This window comes from Rhamphochromis longiceps, linkage group LG11 (genome assembly GCF_057381845.1).
Source record: "Rhamphochromis longiceps isolate RC_006_pf linkage group LG11, R_longiceps_female_GT1.1, whole genome shotgun sequence".
Classification (NCBI taxonomy): Eukaryota; Metazoa; Chordata; class Actinopteri; order Cichliformes; family Cichlidae; genus Rhamphochromis; species Rhamphochromis longiceps.
In genome coordinates this window covers 24,724,560-24,739,493 of record NC_140567.1, presented here as the reverse complement: position 1 = coordinate 24,739,493, position 14,934 = coordinate 24,724,560, and the positions used below count along the sequence as shown (strand labels likewise).

General features: G+C 45.4%; 1 protein-coding gene across 1 annotated transcript; it reads left to right on the top strand.

Moving 5' to 3' along the window:
* Window positions 1-120: 120 nt before the first annotated feature.
* On the top strand, window positions 121-13,652 carry znf628 (zinc finger protein 628). Its single transcript, XM_085423188.1, has 9 exons — window positions 121-259; window positions 712-1,276; window positions 7,117-7,189; window positions 7,277-8,215; window positions 8,828-8,998; window positions 9,958-10,291; window positions 10,440-10,594; window positions 10,986-11,228; window positions 11,328-13,652. Exons 2-9 carry the CDS (start codon window positions 891-893, stop codon window positions 13,323-13,325), a joined length of 4,299 nt encoding a protein of 1,432 aa, XP_085279314.1. The 5' UTR covers window positions 121-259; window positions 712-890; the 3' UTR covers window positions 13,326-13,652.
* The last annotated feature ends 1,282 nt before the right edge of the window (window positions 13,653-14,934 follow it).

Here is a 14,934-nt window from a genome sequence, read left to right as displayed (position 1 = left end):
TACGCCAAATTTTGATTTTCTAAATGTTTTCTGGTAAGAACGTCAACCTGTCTGTTCAAGCCCCCAGCCAATGGGAGTAGCTCATCTATTGTACGTATCAGCCAATCGCTGCCGCTGTTCTTGAAAGGCGGCATTGGGTGGAGAACTGCTGTTAGTTTGTGCTGTGTTTATTGTTAAGGTTGTGTGGATTAGCACTGCAGCACCCAGTTTCTTTTCATATGATCAACAATATAGCTTTAAGATGAGTTAAGTACCCGCGGTGAGTACGGCCTCAGCCCGCATTCATGCACATTCATGGCGAGCAGTTAAAAGAAGCTGTTCCGCACTGAGCCGGAGGCTTGGTTAGCTTTAAAAGCAGGCCACTAACTGTTTTTGTTAATTCGCCAAAGAATCTGTGTGTGTGTCTGCTTTAACTGCTGGATTGAAAGAGCTCGTCGGAAGACATTGGGACAGTTATGGAGTAGCTCGGTGTGTAACTTTGCTGTAGCCGCTGGTTTGTGGTGCTAACAAGCACCGCACTGCGGGGAAGGACAGAAACCGTGCGCCAGTGTGGAGATACAGCGCACACGGACTGACGGCCGGAGGAAAGACAGCGGGGAGGGAGGACCAGCTTCAGAGATGGGAGGGAGGGAGGGAAATTTAAAGGGAGCTTTGGTACCAACTGTTATAATGTTGTAATACTGTATTTATTTCCATCTCCTTTTATCTCAGACTTGCCCTCATTTCACTGCTTGGGATGACAGCTGGTGCTACAGTGGCCAGCAGGGAAGGAATTTATGAAGGCACAGAAGAAAAGATGAAAGAAAAACCATGATGCCGCACACAAACTGATCCCACCCACCCCTCTGCCTCTAAGGAAAACCATCATCTGCCACCAGGTTGATCTGGTAATGGCCAACTCAGTGGCCCTAGTCGTCCAAGCAGAGCTTTTGCCAGCTCAGTCCACCACGTCCCTCTCACCTTTCCCGTCTCTTCTTGGTTCGGGGGAGGATGGCGAGGATGAACGGGAGAGAGGGGAGCTGGTGGAGGGAGAAAAAGGGGGAGTAGAAGGTGGCGAGGAAGTGGTTCTGGACATGGTGTCATCGTCAGTGTCCGGGTCAGTCCCGCAGCCAGAGCAGACGGATCATCCCTTCCAGTGTCTGGACTGTGGCAAGAGCTTCAGGTGGTCATCCAGGCTGACCCACCACCTGCGGAGCCACAACAATGAAAGGCCCTACCGCTGCAACCTCTGTCCCAAGGCCTTCAAGGGCTCCTCTGCTCTGCTCTATCACCAACGGTACCCACACTAAAATTATATTAATATTGAGGATTCACATATTAGGAAGTTCATGACCAGTTCTGATGTCTAAAATAATGTTTTGCTGTAGCTTTCTTCCGGTTAAAGGGTTGTTTTTCCTTCTCACTGTCACCAAGTGCTATCTCATAGGCAGTCATCTGATTGTTGGGGTTTTCTCTATATTTTTGTAGAGCCTTTACCTTACAATATGAAGCACCTTAAAGCATCTGTTGTTGTGATTTGGTGCTACATAAATAAAATTGAATTGAACATTTTAGCTGTTAGCAGATACCAGTGATGTTTTCCAGTTTGTTTTCTTCTGTTAATAATTCCAGTCTTTGTACCAGGAGGAGTAAAAAAAACAAACCCAAAACTGTGTTTCATAAAAAGATCAGCATCTCCTTGCTCTTTATGCTATGTTTGAACATTTAGTCACCCCAAAAAACCACAAAAGGCAAATGTAAATGCATATATGTTGGTATGAGTCAACAAGGCTAATATCAGCCGATATCCGTATTTGGCCGTTATATCATTAAGTTTGATACTGTTACAGTTTTGTCTTTTAAGGCTAATACGGTTCTGCACTAACAAATTTAGTCATTTAACCTCCCTCACCTGCACATCTCAATGTGTCCTCATTAAATATGTTTGCCAAAGGTGGAGTCTGCTAAGCAAAAAAAAAAAAAAATCACCCTTTTTCTTCAATCAGCAGTCATATTATCAATAAACACTAGTGACCCGGTGTTCTGACAAACCATCCTACTTTGGGAAAACGTCCTACCGTAAGTAGTTTATGCATATTTCTGCTGTCACAGAGTAATTCCAGCACAAATTTAAGTGGGTATGATGGTTTGCCACTTAACTTTGCCCATCAGAGTATGCCTGTAGCTCATAATTATAAAGCCAGGACGGTTTGCCACTTCATTTTACCCGTCAAAGTATGCTTGTAGGTAACATTCACAAAGATAGCATGGTTTGGCACTTCATTTTACCTGTTAAAGTATGCTTTTAGCTCATATTCACAAAGGTAGGATGGTTCGCCACTGAATTTTAGCTGTTAAAATATGCTTCTAGCTCAGATTAACAAAGGTAGGACGTTTTGCGACTAAATTTTAGCTGTTAAAGTATGCTTGTAGGTCACATTCACAAAGGTAGGACGGTTCGCCACTTAATTTCGTGTTGTGCGCATGCGCACAAACAACGAATAGGATGGTTTGTCAGGTAGGATGGATTCCCAGAACACCGGCTCATCCCATAACATTTCCTCCACCATGTTTTACAGATAATGTGGTAAACCTCAGATCACAGCTTTTTCTCTTCTTCTCAGTGTCATCTAGGGTTGGTTTTTTTTTCCCCAGAATGGTGAAGGCTCATTTAGATTTTTTTTTTTTTTTTTTTAATCTAATGTGACCTCCTGAGTGTAATGAGGGGTTTGCACCCTGTTGTGAACGCTCTGTTCATAAAGGCATCCCATGATTGTGGACTTTGACAATGACACACCTCCTTGGTTGGATGTTGTGAAGTTGTTTTTGTAACCATGGAAATTCTGTCATCATGAACTTTAGCTGGCTTTGGATTTCTTTCAGGCTTTTTGGTGTTACTGAGTTGGCCAATGCATTCCTTCTTTTGAAGAATGAACAAAATTGTTGATTTGGCCACTCCCAAAGTTTATTTAATCCATCAGATTTATTTTATTCGTTTCGGTCTAATGATGGCCTCCTTCACTTCCATCGCCATCTCTTTGAACCTATTCTATTAGGATATCCAGTGAAAAGCTACGAAGTGCAAATTCAGCACTTGTGATCAACTCCAAATATTTTATCTGTTTAATTTATCACGAGTTAAAATCCACTGTGGAAGTGTACAGAGGCAAAAATACCAAATTATGTCGCTGTCCAAAAACCCTAATGGACTAACTCTATAACAGGGGATTCAAGAATTGTCTGCTACGTCTTTGTTTCAATCCTGATGGTGTTTTCATGTTCGCCATCTCATATCTAACTCGATGATGTACATTTCAAATACAGAAGACGTTCTGCAGTCAATTGGCTTCTACAGCTAAAATACAGATCCATTAATATTTTAATTCCTGCGATCAGGAATACAGGAATAGCATGTCATGTAAACAATATTTAATAAACCCAGTTTACTAGAACTGACCAGGAGATTAATCAGAAGCAGTGAGTGATTAGGGAATGAATGAGAAGAGGACTGAATATCAGCAGGAAGACATACAATCTAACCAGCACCTCCCAGCCTTCCTTTTTCACATCTTAAATCGGGCCACAGTCAGGTTGATGGAAAGTGTCAAAAAGGCAAATTTCAATGTAAAATAAAGAGCTAATTTCTGACATAAAACAAGATGTTATACTATACGATGCATTGTTTCAGTGCGCATGCGCCAACCAGCGTGCAGCCTGTTACAGTCGCTCCTGCTTTTCTCTTAGTTTAGCTCTTTTTTCTTACGTATTCTTTTTTTTTCTGACTTGTATTTTCCTCCGTTTTCTATCTCTTACTCAATCATGTGGATTGAGAGAGTTTTTGTTCTTCTGGTGGCCGTGGAACTGTTACTTTTATCATGGAACGGGACCGCGGCACATCTCCTACACGCACGGACTGTTTACTCCAGAGATCAGCTGATCGCCCTGATGCCGGCCGGCTCGCTGGCCAGGCCCGCAGAAGTGCCCGCAGAAGTACCAGCTGAAATTTGGAGGAAAACACATCGGGGATGCAGAGGTCAAGGACAGAAGAGAAGAAAAAAGGTGACGGTGAGACAGCGGAGGCTCGAAGCGAGGAGGAGGTTTAAACCGTGTCTGCCGTCTATCGTGATGGGAAATGTGCGATCGTTGGCAATTAAAATCGACGAGCTCTCAGCACTGGTACGGAGTCAGAGGGAATACCGAGAGTGTAGCCTGATGTGTTTCACCGAATCATGGCTGCACCAGGTCATTCCCGATGAGAATGCTTCCGTGGAAGGCTTCCACACTGTTCGGGCGGACAGGGACAGCATCGCTAGCGGTAAGCGTAAAGGAGGTGGGCTTGCTGTTTTAGTTAACAACCGGTGGTGTAACCCTGCCAACATAACAATCAAAGAAAGGATTTGTTGCCCGGACACTGAACTGTGTGCTGTTGGACTCAGGCCGTATTATTTACCCAGGGAATTCTCTCACGTCATCTTGGTGGCTGTTTATGTTCCCCCCTCTGCTAACCCCACAGCTGCATGTGACACTATCCACTCTGCCATAGCTCGGCTACAGACTCAGCACCCGAGTGCCTTTATTGTGATCTCGGGTGACTTCAACCATGTATCACTGGACAATACACTACCAACATTCAAACAATATGTGGACTGTCCCACCAGGGGAGAGAAAACTTTAGACTTACTGTATGCTAACGTCAAGGATGCATACAGCTCCTCCTCCCTCCCCCCACTTGGTAGGTCAGATCATAACCTGATTCACCTCACCCCCCGCTATGTGCCAATTGTGAGGAGGGAACCTGTGACCACCAGGACTGTTAGGAGGTGGTCAGAGGAGGCAATAGCGGAACTACAGGGCTGTTTCGAGGTGACCGACTGGGAAACACTCTGTGAGCCTCACGCCGAGGACATCAATGGGCTTACTGAGTGTATCACAGGCTACATAACTTTCTGCACCGACTCCATTGTTCCAGCTCAGACTGTTCATTGTTACCCAAATAACAAGCCGTGGGTGACTAAGGACATCAAAGCCCTCCTCAACAACAAGAAGAGGGCTTTCAGAGGGGGCAACAAAGAGGAGGTGAGGAAGGTCCAGGTGTTACTAAAGGACAAGATCAGAGAGGCTAAGGACAATTACAGGAGGAAGCTGGAGTGGAAACTCCAGCAGAACAGCATGAGAGAGGTGTGGAGGGGCATGAAGACCATCACTGGATTCAGGCCAACCAACAGCAGGGAAGCTGAGGGAGGTGAGAATAGAGCCGACGAGTTGAATCTGTTTTTCAATAGATTCGACACCACAGTGTCTGCTCCCACCCCCACAACCTCACCTGCAGTCAGCCTGGAATCCAGAGCCACACCACTGTGCCAGCCTCTCTCTTCACATGTTGCCTCCTGTGAGATTCCTGACACCCCTCCCCCACCCATCACCTTCACTCAATACCAGGTTGAGATGCAAATGAGGAGACTTCACTCAGGCAAGTCTGCTGGACCAGACGGAGTGAGTCCCCTTGTCCTCAAGACCTGTGCCCCCCAGCTGTGTGGAGTCTTTCATAAACTGTTTATGCTGAGTCTGAGTCTGCAGAGGGTCCCGGTGATGTGGAAGACATCATGCCTCGTCCCTGTACCAAAGACGCCTCGTCCCAGTGGCCCCCAGGATTACAGGCCCGTGGCACTGACCTCCCACATCATGAAGACCCTGGAAAGGCTCATCCTGGACCAGCTGCGACCCATAGTAAGACCACATCTGGATCCCCTTCAGTTCGCTTATCAGCCTCGTCTCGGAACAGAGGACGCCATCATCTACCTGCTCAATCGTGTCTACACCCATCTGGACCAGCCGGCGAGCACTGTGAGGGTCATGTTTTTTGACTTTTCCAGTGCTTTCAACACCATCAGGCCGACCCTCCTGGGTGATAAGTTAGCAGCGATGCAGGTGGATGCTTCTCTGGTGTCCTGGATTGTTGATTACCTGACAGGAAGACCACAATATGTACGTCTCCCACAGTGTGTGTCTGACAAGGTGATTAGCAACACAGGGGCACCACAGGGGACTGTCCTCTCCCCCTTCCTCTTCACCCTCTACACCACAGACTTCAGCCACTGCACAGAGACCTGCCATCTTCAGAAGTTTTCTGATGACTCTGCGGTGGTTGGATGCATCAGCAGGGATGATGAGACAGAGTACCGGGCTGTGGTCGACTCCTTTGTCACGTGGTGTGAGCAGAATCATCTGCAGCTCAACGTGGCAAAGACTAAGGAACTGATCGTGGACTTCAGGAAGACCAGGAAACACTTGACCCCTGTTTCAATCCAGGGGGTCAGTGTTGACATTGTGGAGGACTATAAATACCTTGGAGTACACATTGACAATAAACTGGACTGGGCTAAAAACACCACAGCACTTTACAGGAAGGGCCAGAGTCGTCTCTATTTTTTGAGGCGACTGAGGTCCTTCAACATCTGCCAGAAAATGCTGAGGATTTTCTATGAGTCTGTGGTGGCCAGTGCGATCCTCTATGCTGTTGCATGCTGGGGGAGCAGGCTGAGGGTCGCAGATGCCAACAGACTTAATAAACTGATCCGTAAGGCCAGCAATGTTGTGGGGATGGAGCTGGACTCCCTCAAGGTGGTGTCGGAGAGGCGGATGCTGTCCAAGATAAAGACAATGTTGGATAACACCTCCCACCCACTCCATGACATGTTGGTCAGTCACAGGAGCTCGTTCAGTGAGAGACTGAGATTACCGAAAAGCACCACTGAACGACACAGGAAATCATTCCTGCCTGTGGCCATCTCCCTGTACAACGCATCCACTTAACACACTGTTTGCTGCTACAACTACACATGTTTCTTTTCCAAATATTTATTTATAAGTGACTTATGTATGTATGTATGTATATATATGTATATATTGTACTATTCTTAGTTAGCATATTGTCTGTCTTGTCTTAATGTTGGTTTAAAATGGAGCACTGTAACAAAAAATAATTTCCCCCAGGGATCAATAAAGTATTCTGATTCTGATTCTGATTCTGATAGCAAAAGAAATTACTTAGATATGGGTTTGATTGTATTTTGCACAAATAATGATGTCATATGATTAACCATGTTTTCCTCCTGAATAGTTACCTTTATTTTGCAGGTCACACTCAGGGGAGAAGCCTTATAAATGTCAGGACTGCGGCAAAGCCTTCAAACGCTCTTCTCTTCTCCAGGTGAGACGCCAAAAAAGGTTTTTTTTGTTTGTTTGTTTTTTTCAATGTTTACAAATGAGATATTTCACCATATCGGTTTCTGCCCAGGTCCACCAGAGTGTCCACACTGGAGTGCGTACCTTCTTGTGTCCCTACTGCCCCCTTACTTTTAAATGGAGTTCTCACTACCAGTATCACCTGCGCCAACACACAGGAGAATGCCCATACCCGTGTGACACTTGTCCGAAGGCCTTCAAGAACTCGAGCAGTCTGCGGAGACACAAGAATGTCCATCTCGGTCTCAAACCTTACACCTGCACAGTGTGTAACAAATCCTTCACGCAGTCCACCAACCTGAGGCAGCACATGAGGATACATACAGGCGAGAGGCCCTACATCTGCGGTGAGTGTGGACGAAGCTTTACTCATTCGTCAAACCTGGCCCTGCACAAGAACTCGCACTCCAACCTAAACGCAGGTGGGAAAGAGGGAAAGAGGGGCGAGGATGCAAGGAAGAGAAATGAGGTAGTGGAGGTGGTGGTGGGGGGAGAGGAAGTGACATCATCAATGTTGACAGACATGGTGGGATTTGTGAGCCAGGAAGGAACTGATGGAGTTGGGGTGGGGATGGAAGAAGTGTTCCTGTCAACCACTTCCTCTGGCCAGAATCCAGGCCTTCTCCCCCAGCTCACCCTCACTTCTTCTGGGGAGAACATGTGCACATCTAGAGCCATTGGGACAGAGGTTCACCTGAGTACAGACACCGGAGCCAGTGTGCTCTTGTACAGCTGTGGCAGCTGCAGCCACACTTTTGGCACACGGACAGACCTAGAGGAGCACCAGGCCATTCACATGGCTCCAGAGGAAGATGGGGTTGGTGGAGGGGCAGGGGTCGGCTCTGGGATGGAAGTTGGGGATGGGCTGGTGGGAGCTGGACACCTGCTTGCTGACTTTGAGGAGGTGGTGGAAACTACCACAGTGGCTGAAAGTGGACACACGACAGAGGTGCTCCTTGGATTGTCAGAGGGAGTAGATGGCAGCAATGCAGTAAGTGATGGGTTCAAACGGATAAATGCACATTGCATAAAAATATTTATCTCAAAAACTGCCAACATCACACATTTCTTTAAATGCTTTAAAATTTGTAGTTGTACAATTAAGCCCAATTTAGATCCTACAAATAGTAGAAACACATTCATAATAGTGGTAGAACCGATTTGAAATAGGGCGTTAGGCAGAAAAACTGTGATAACCATGAATTGTTGGTTGTGCACTTGAAACCGCTGTCAGTCAACTCATAGGCTGACACAGGTTTTTGCAACAAACTTTGTGATTGGCTCATCCTGTAACTGCTGCTGCAGCTTATGTGTCGTCTGAACATGATGTTGGTGTGTGAAGGCCACAAATGATCAACACCCAAACAAGCATTGTTAACATGAACCCAGTGGTATGCAAAATAAACTGGCGTGAATTCAAAAGGTTTTCCCTGTTAGATAGTGTAGCTTCTGTTTTTTATGTAATGTGGGGCAGAAGTATAAGTACTCTTAATTAAAATATACTTTGAATTGGAGCAAATAAAAGTCCCTATAAAGCCAATGAGTTCAGTTTGAGGACATATATTTTTGATATGTATTACTACTTCCTTTGGTTTGTCCTCAGAATGTCGGCACCACCCAGGCCCAGTTTGACCTGTTACAGAGCTTCACTGAGGTGACTCAGAGCTCTGAGACCGTTCAGCCAGAGGCCAGAACCACATGGGCAGGGCTGTCATGTGGCTACTGCAATAAGACCTTTAAGACGAGCGGAGGCCTCAATAGACATGTATCACTGGTGAGAATGACTGTTGCAACTGTTCTACTACTAACACTTTTGTACAGATTACAAAACCTACAGCAAGACTAACATTTATCCATCTTAAAGGTCCTTTTGTTAGTGTTAGTATAAGTGTGTCATATATCAAGAATGGGACTTTTATGGATTGTTTTATCATGCCCATGCTGTGTCTGTAGCTCTTCATGAAATCTAACAGGCCTTTCCAAAAGAGCCCTCCAGCTCTCTATGAACTGTCGGTAACAAAAAAAGTCCAAATCGCACACATTTAAAACCACAATCCAACTCAGTACAGTGATGCAGTCATGCTGAAGTCACTATGTTAGATAAAACACAATGTTTTCCTGCAGTTGTGTTACCATTTCCAATAGTACATTAATTTTTAGCTAATTTTTCACTCGTTTGTGTTTGGGAATGCTAAGAAATAATCCAACTAATTTTAAGTGGCACTGTAGGTGATATAGGGGAAAAAATGCACCCCACTCCCAGTCCTTGTTTATTGGTCTGAAACTGGTCTTCGAGTTTCCATAAGTTCCGATTTCCTCCAAGAATGTTTTCTTTTCCTGCTGAGGGAACATTGCCACCAAAAATAAAAGTAGCGCATTGGAGTGCACGAAGACTCTTACATGGTCTTGCAGTAAGCAACAGGAAATTTAGTGTCATTTATTGCTTTTCTTGTGGCTGAGATGTTTTAGAGTCAGAGCTGGCAGTGCCAAAAAGGAAAAAAGTTGGATCGTTGGTGTAGGTGGGACTAAAGAGTTGTGGCATCACAACATTATGAAAGTCTTCATAGCTTGTGTTCAAGGCAGTTTCTGAGTGAACTGTGTGCATTGCTCTCTGGGTTCTGCATTTTCTATAATGTACTAATATTTATTTAGATCAGTGCTTTCTAATAAAAAAAACAACAACTATCAAATGAACTACCTCCTGTTTTCATTTTCTTTTTTTTTTCCCTCCAGATGCACTCTCTTTCATCACAGTCCCGTTCCCAGTTCAGCTGCTCTGCCTGCGACCGCTCTTTCCCTCTTCTCTCCTCGCTCCTCACGCACCAACACTCCCACACTCCCGAGCAGCGTCTCCTGGCTGAGGCAGAGGCCGAAATCGTGTGCCCTCCATCGCTTTCCTTGTCTCTCCCGCTTCCCTCTTCTCCGAGCCAGGCTGACAAGCAGCAGGAGGACCAGAGGGAGATTCATGTCGACATCATAGCCGTTGGAGAGGAACAAGAGGAGCAGCCAGCAAAACCAACCAAAGCCCACAAAAAGACGGGATCTAGCAAGAGCACTCCTGCTGGAGGTAAAGATAATTAGAAAGAAAGCAGATGAGGCATAAAACTGTGCTGATATTCAGTCTCTTTTTTTTTCTATTTTTTTAAAGAACTCCTTATTCTGCTGTTCTTTTTGTTGTTGTTATTTTTAAACTCGTGTCTCACATGTTCACACAGAAAGGCCATACCGCTGTTCAGAGTGTGGAAAAGCCTTCAAAGGTTCATCAGGGTTGAAATACCACATGAGGGATCACACTGGGGAAAGGCCCTACCGCTGCACGGAGTGTGGAAAGAGCTTCAAGAGATCATCACTGCTCTCTATCCATCAGCGGGTAAGGCTCACTCTTCTGTTCCACTCAAATAAACCAAATAAGGTTTTAATTACCAAAATAATTTTCTTGATGTGAGGTTTCTTGATTGTGGTCTGTGTGAAACTCTACATTCCACTTGATTAGGTATTTTAGCTCTCATGTAATTACCTCTGGAGATGAATGCAGTCTACATCAGACAAATGCAAACAGCAAAAGGAAAAAAAATATGGTGTAAGTTATTGGTCTCTCATGACTAAAGTCACTGTCACTCAGTGCTTCAGTTGTAACAAGCGTTCATATTTTGATGTTCCCTGTGATGACTTCCACTCTTTGTCAAGCTCAGTTCTAGATTCTTCTTTTGGTAGGACACTAAAAATTAACTCCCCCCTTTTTTAACATATATCTTACCTAGGTGCATACAGGTGTACGGGCATTTCAGTGCCCTCACTGCCCACTCACCTTCAAGTGGAGCTCCCACTACCAGTACCACTTGCGGCAGCACACAGGTGAGAGGCCATATGTGTGTAAAGAGTGCGGCAAGTCCTTCAAGAACACCAGCTGCCTGCGCAGACACAGTCAGATGCACTCTGGTCTGCGGCCTCATACGTGCTCCATCTGCTCAAAGTCCTTCTCCCAGACGTCAAATCTGAAACAGGTCAGTGCAGCTGCAGTGTCATGTTATAAAATGTTCAGTTTTATCAACTGATTTCATAACTTCTTTTCTTTTTTTTGGTTACTATTTTTCTGAGAGCAGCATGAACGCACGCATTCAGGCGAGAGACCTTTTCAGTGCACCCACTGCAGTAAGAGTTTTACTCATTCCTCCAACCTTCAACTCCACCTTCGCACACACTCCTCACGCAAGGACTACAAATGCCCCTACTGCTCGAAGGAGTTTGTCATGCACTCCTACTTGCAGAGGCATATCCGCACCCACGGCACTGGCGTTTCCCTACCATGCCCAGGTGGTGGAGGTAAAGACGGCGTGGCTGTGAAAGCCAGTGTTGGAGGAGTAACCACCACCACAACCCTGCTGAACCCCATCACCCTGGAAGCCTCAGGAAACAATGGCAGTCTGATTGTATCCCAACCAGCACTTAATATTCCCCCCAACACCTCCCAGAACTACTTCATGATACAGACAGCAAGCGGCCTGCAGCTCATTCCTCTGTCAACGCCTACGCCAGTCCAGCCACCACCTCCTCCGCCACCACCGCAACCGTCCCAGCCTCAAAACTTCCTCCTCTTGCAGTGCCCCTCCAACAACGGCAGCCAGTCCAGCCTGATTCTCCTCCCCACAGCAAACAACCCTCCACCAGCTCCAGAGCCTCAGTCCCTCCCCATGCTTCAGACTATCCAAGCATTCCAGCCTGTGCTTAACCAAAACCAGACTCAGATACCCCAGTTTCCATCTGTATCACAGCAACAACAAATCATAATTACTAACAACAGTAACAATGCACACACTCCAGTTGCCACACCAATGCACAACCTCTCAGCCAGCTCCCTACTTACGAAGCCGATACTGGGGAAGAGCACACGGACTGCACGAGGCAGACGGGGGCGCAAACCAAAAGCTACACTTCTGAAATCGGCCCCAACCCCAGTCAGTCACACTGCAGGCGGAGCTGCTGCAGTAACAAACTCTAATGTGACCAGTGGCACCCAGACTGTTACTGCTGCTAATACTACCACAAACTCATCTTCTCTACCCACAACATCTGACACCATTACCCCAACTCTGTCATCCCCTGCCACTGTAGCCCCCATAGCGGATACCTCAGGACCCTTGCCGACTGTTACCATGGTTACACCAGCCACCACAGTAGCTGCAGCATCAGATTCTGCTCCTGTCCCTGCAGAAAGGAAACCTCATTCCACTGTGGAGCAAATGAGGACTGGGGAAACTTTGTCAGGGAAAGAGTTTGTGTTGTGTTTTGATAATGAAGAACAGGCAAAGGAGGGGATGAATATCGGGGAGGCCGGGGAGTCATACGTGCTGCAGTTTGAAGGGAATTCATCTGGGGAGGCAATCGATGAAGGAATGGGTGGAGAGGGAAAGTCACTCGTGCTGCAGTTCAAGACAGATGTGCCAGGTGAAGAGGAAAAAGGGGTAGATAAGGGAGGGATGATGTCACTCCTGCAAGAATGGAGTGGAGAAAAGCAGGATGGGAGACAATCGGGAGGGGATGGCAGCCAGGGGGAGTCGTATGTCCTTCATTTCCACACTGACACACAGGATAGTGGTTCAACCAGTGCTACCTTCAGCCAAGGGCAGGACAACAGCCTGCAGCTTTCGTGCACATCTACCCAAGGCTTAGTACCCCTTAATGGGCAGGAGGTGGTGTTTGAGCTGGGGGGTGAGACCAAGCTGGAACAGGAAACTGAGGAAGGCATGCAGATGATAGCCCTGATAGAAGGTGAAGGAGGAATGATAGGAGAGGAGGGCCGAGGTTGCAGTACTGGAAGTGGCACAGTTACTGAGGGTGGAGGAGGAATGGAAAGTATCTTTCAGCTGGAAAGTGGAGATGAAATTGTAATAATTGAAGTCAGCACCAGCAGCTTAAGAGAAGGGGGAATGGAGAGAGAAGGGGACGGGGAGATCCCACAAAGTAGCGAGGTGAAATATGAAGGTGTAACAGCAGAGGCCAAGGAAAAGTCTACAAAGGAAGTGAACTCTGCAGTCAGCTCAGAGGAAGACGCACTGAATGGACCTAGCTCTAAACCTAAAGAGGTGCAGTTCTCTAACTGAGAACGGTGTGCATGTTAGAGACGAATAAAGCGTATGTATGAGTAAATGCCTCACTTTTTGTGGGCTGTTTGTTAGCACTTTATAGTCAGTTGAGTTCTCATGCAAGTGAGCGAGGACATGCAGTTAGATGAGTACTGTGTTGTAATGCCATGCCAAATGTTATACATTTAAATAGGCTGTACATGGACCTCAGAATATTCCTAAAGATTAGTTTAAATGATACTGTCGTTGGCAGTTTTATTAAGTAAATATGTTTTTTGTGAATAAATGTTGTATATTGCCTACTTTCTTCACAATGTTAATAGTAACTAATAATTAATAAATCTGTTAATACCTTTTGTCATTTGGATTTTTAATTATTTTTACTACTTGTAGGTAGGGTGTCCACATCCCAACAAACAAAATGTTGAACAAAGAGTGTGTTAATATTGTTTAGTTGTATTTCACCTGCTGTTTAGTTTCAGTTCAGGGATACATCCAGAGTTAAGCACGTCCATTTCTGAGGTACATACAAGCCACAAGGCAGGATGACTGGTCAGGTGTCAAATTCATTTCAGTTCATGGACTGCATGCCACCACTAAAGGCATAAAATTAATAAGAGCAACCCTTTTTTTTTAAAGTAATAGTAAAAGCCCACATCGCAGCACCACAAATAGCCTTTGATTATACACTCACACGACTATTTCTTAGATATACCTTGCAAGTACTGAGTTAGACCCTCTTTTGACTTCAGCACAGCCTTAAATCTTTGTGGCACAGATTCAACAAGGTGCTGGAAACATTCCTCAGAGATTTTGCATCACAAAAATGCATCACAGATAGCATCTGCAGATTCGTCGGATGCATGATGTAAACCTCCTGTTCCACCACAAAGGTGCTCTGTTGGATTGAGATCTGGTGACTGTTGGGGGCCATTTGAGTGCACTGAACTCACTGTCAGGGTCAGCAACAGTCCACATAAATGTGATGGGCAATCAACTTTGATGAGGGTCATTTGGCTCAAGTCACTTTGCTATTTCAAATTTTTGCTTTTAAAAATGATATGCTCCAGCTGCAGAAATGGGCAGTTGATTGTGAACACACAATATCCATATTTTCAAGTAGTGTCATGCTTTAACACTAGCACACGTTGATGAATGACCTGCTTATGGTGTTAGTGAGACATGAGAGTTACTTCCCAAAACGTGACTTGCAATAAATCATCCGCTCATCCGCACCAGGATTGCTACACTAAACTACTTTGAACTGAATAATTATTCAAATTCAAATTTTATTTGTCACAACCATACACAGTATGACATGGGGGTGAAATCCTTGTAGCTGTACAATGCCCAACCATTAAATGACAGAAGAAAAGTTTTACAATATTTACAATTTACAGTTTACTACAAAATTTACAAATTAACTTAGGAATTTACAGGAAAGAATGTGCAAATAGCAGAAGAGATTATAAAGATTATAAAGATTATAAATTATAGGATTATAGGAAATGTGTGGTTGTGCGTGTGGTGATGTGATGTGTGTGAGAGTCCAGTCTTATAGTGACGTGTGTGGGAGAGTCCAGTCCTACACCTGGTTCAGGGCCCGAATAGCCTGGGGGAAGAAGCT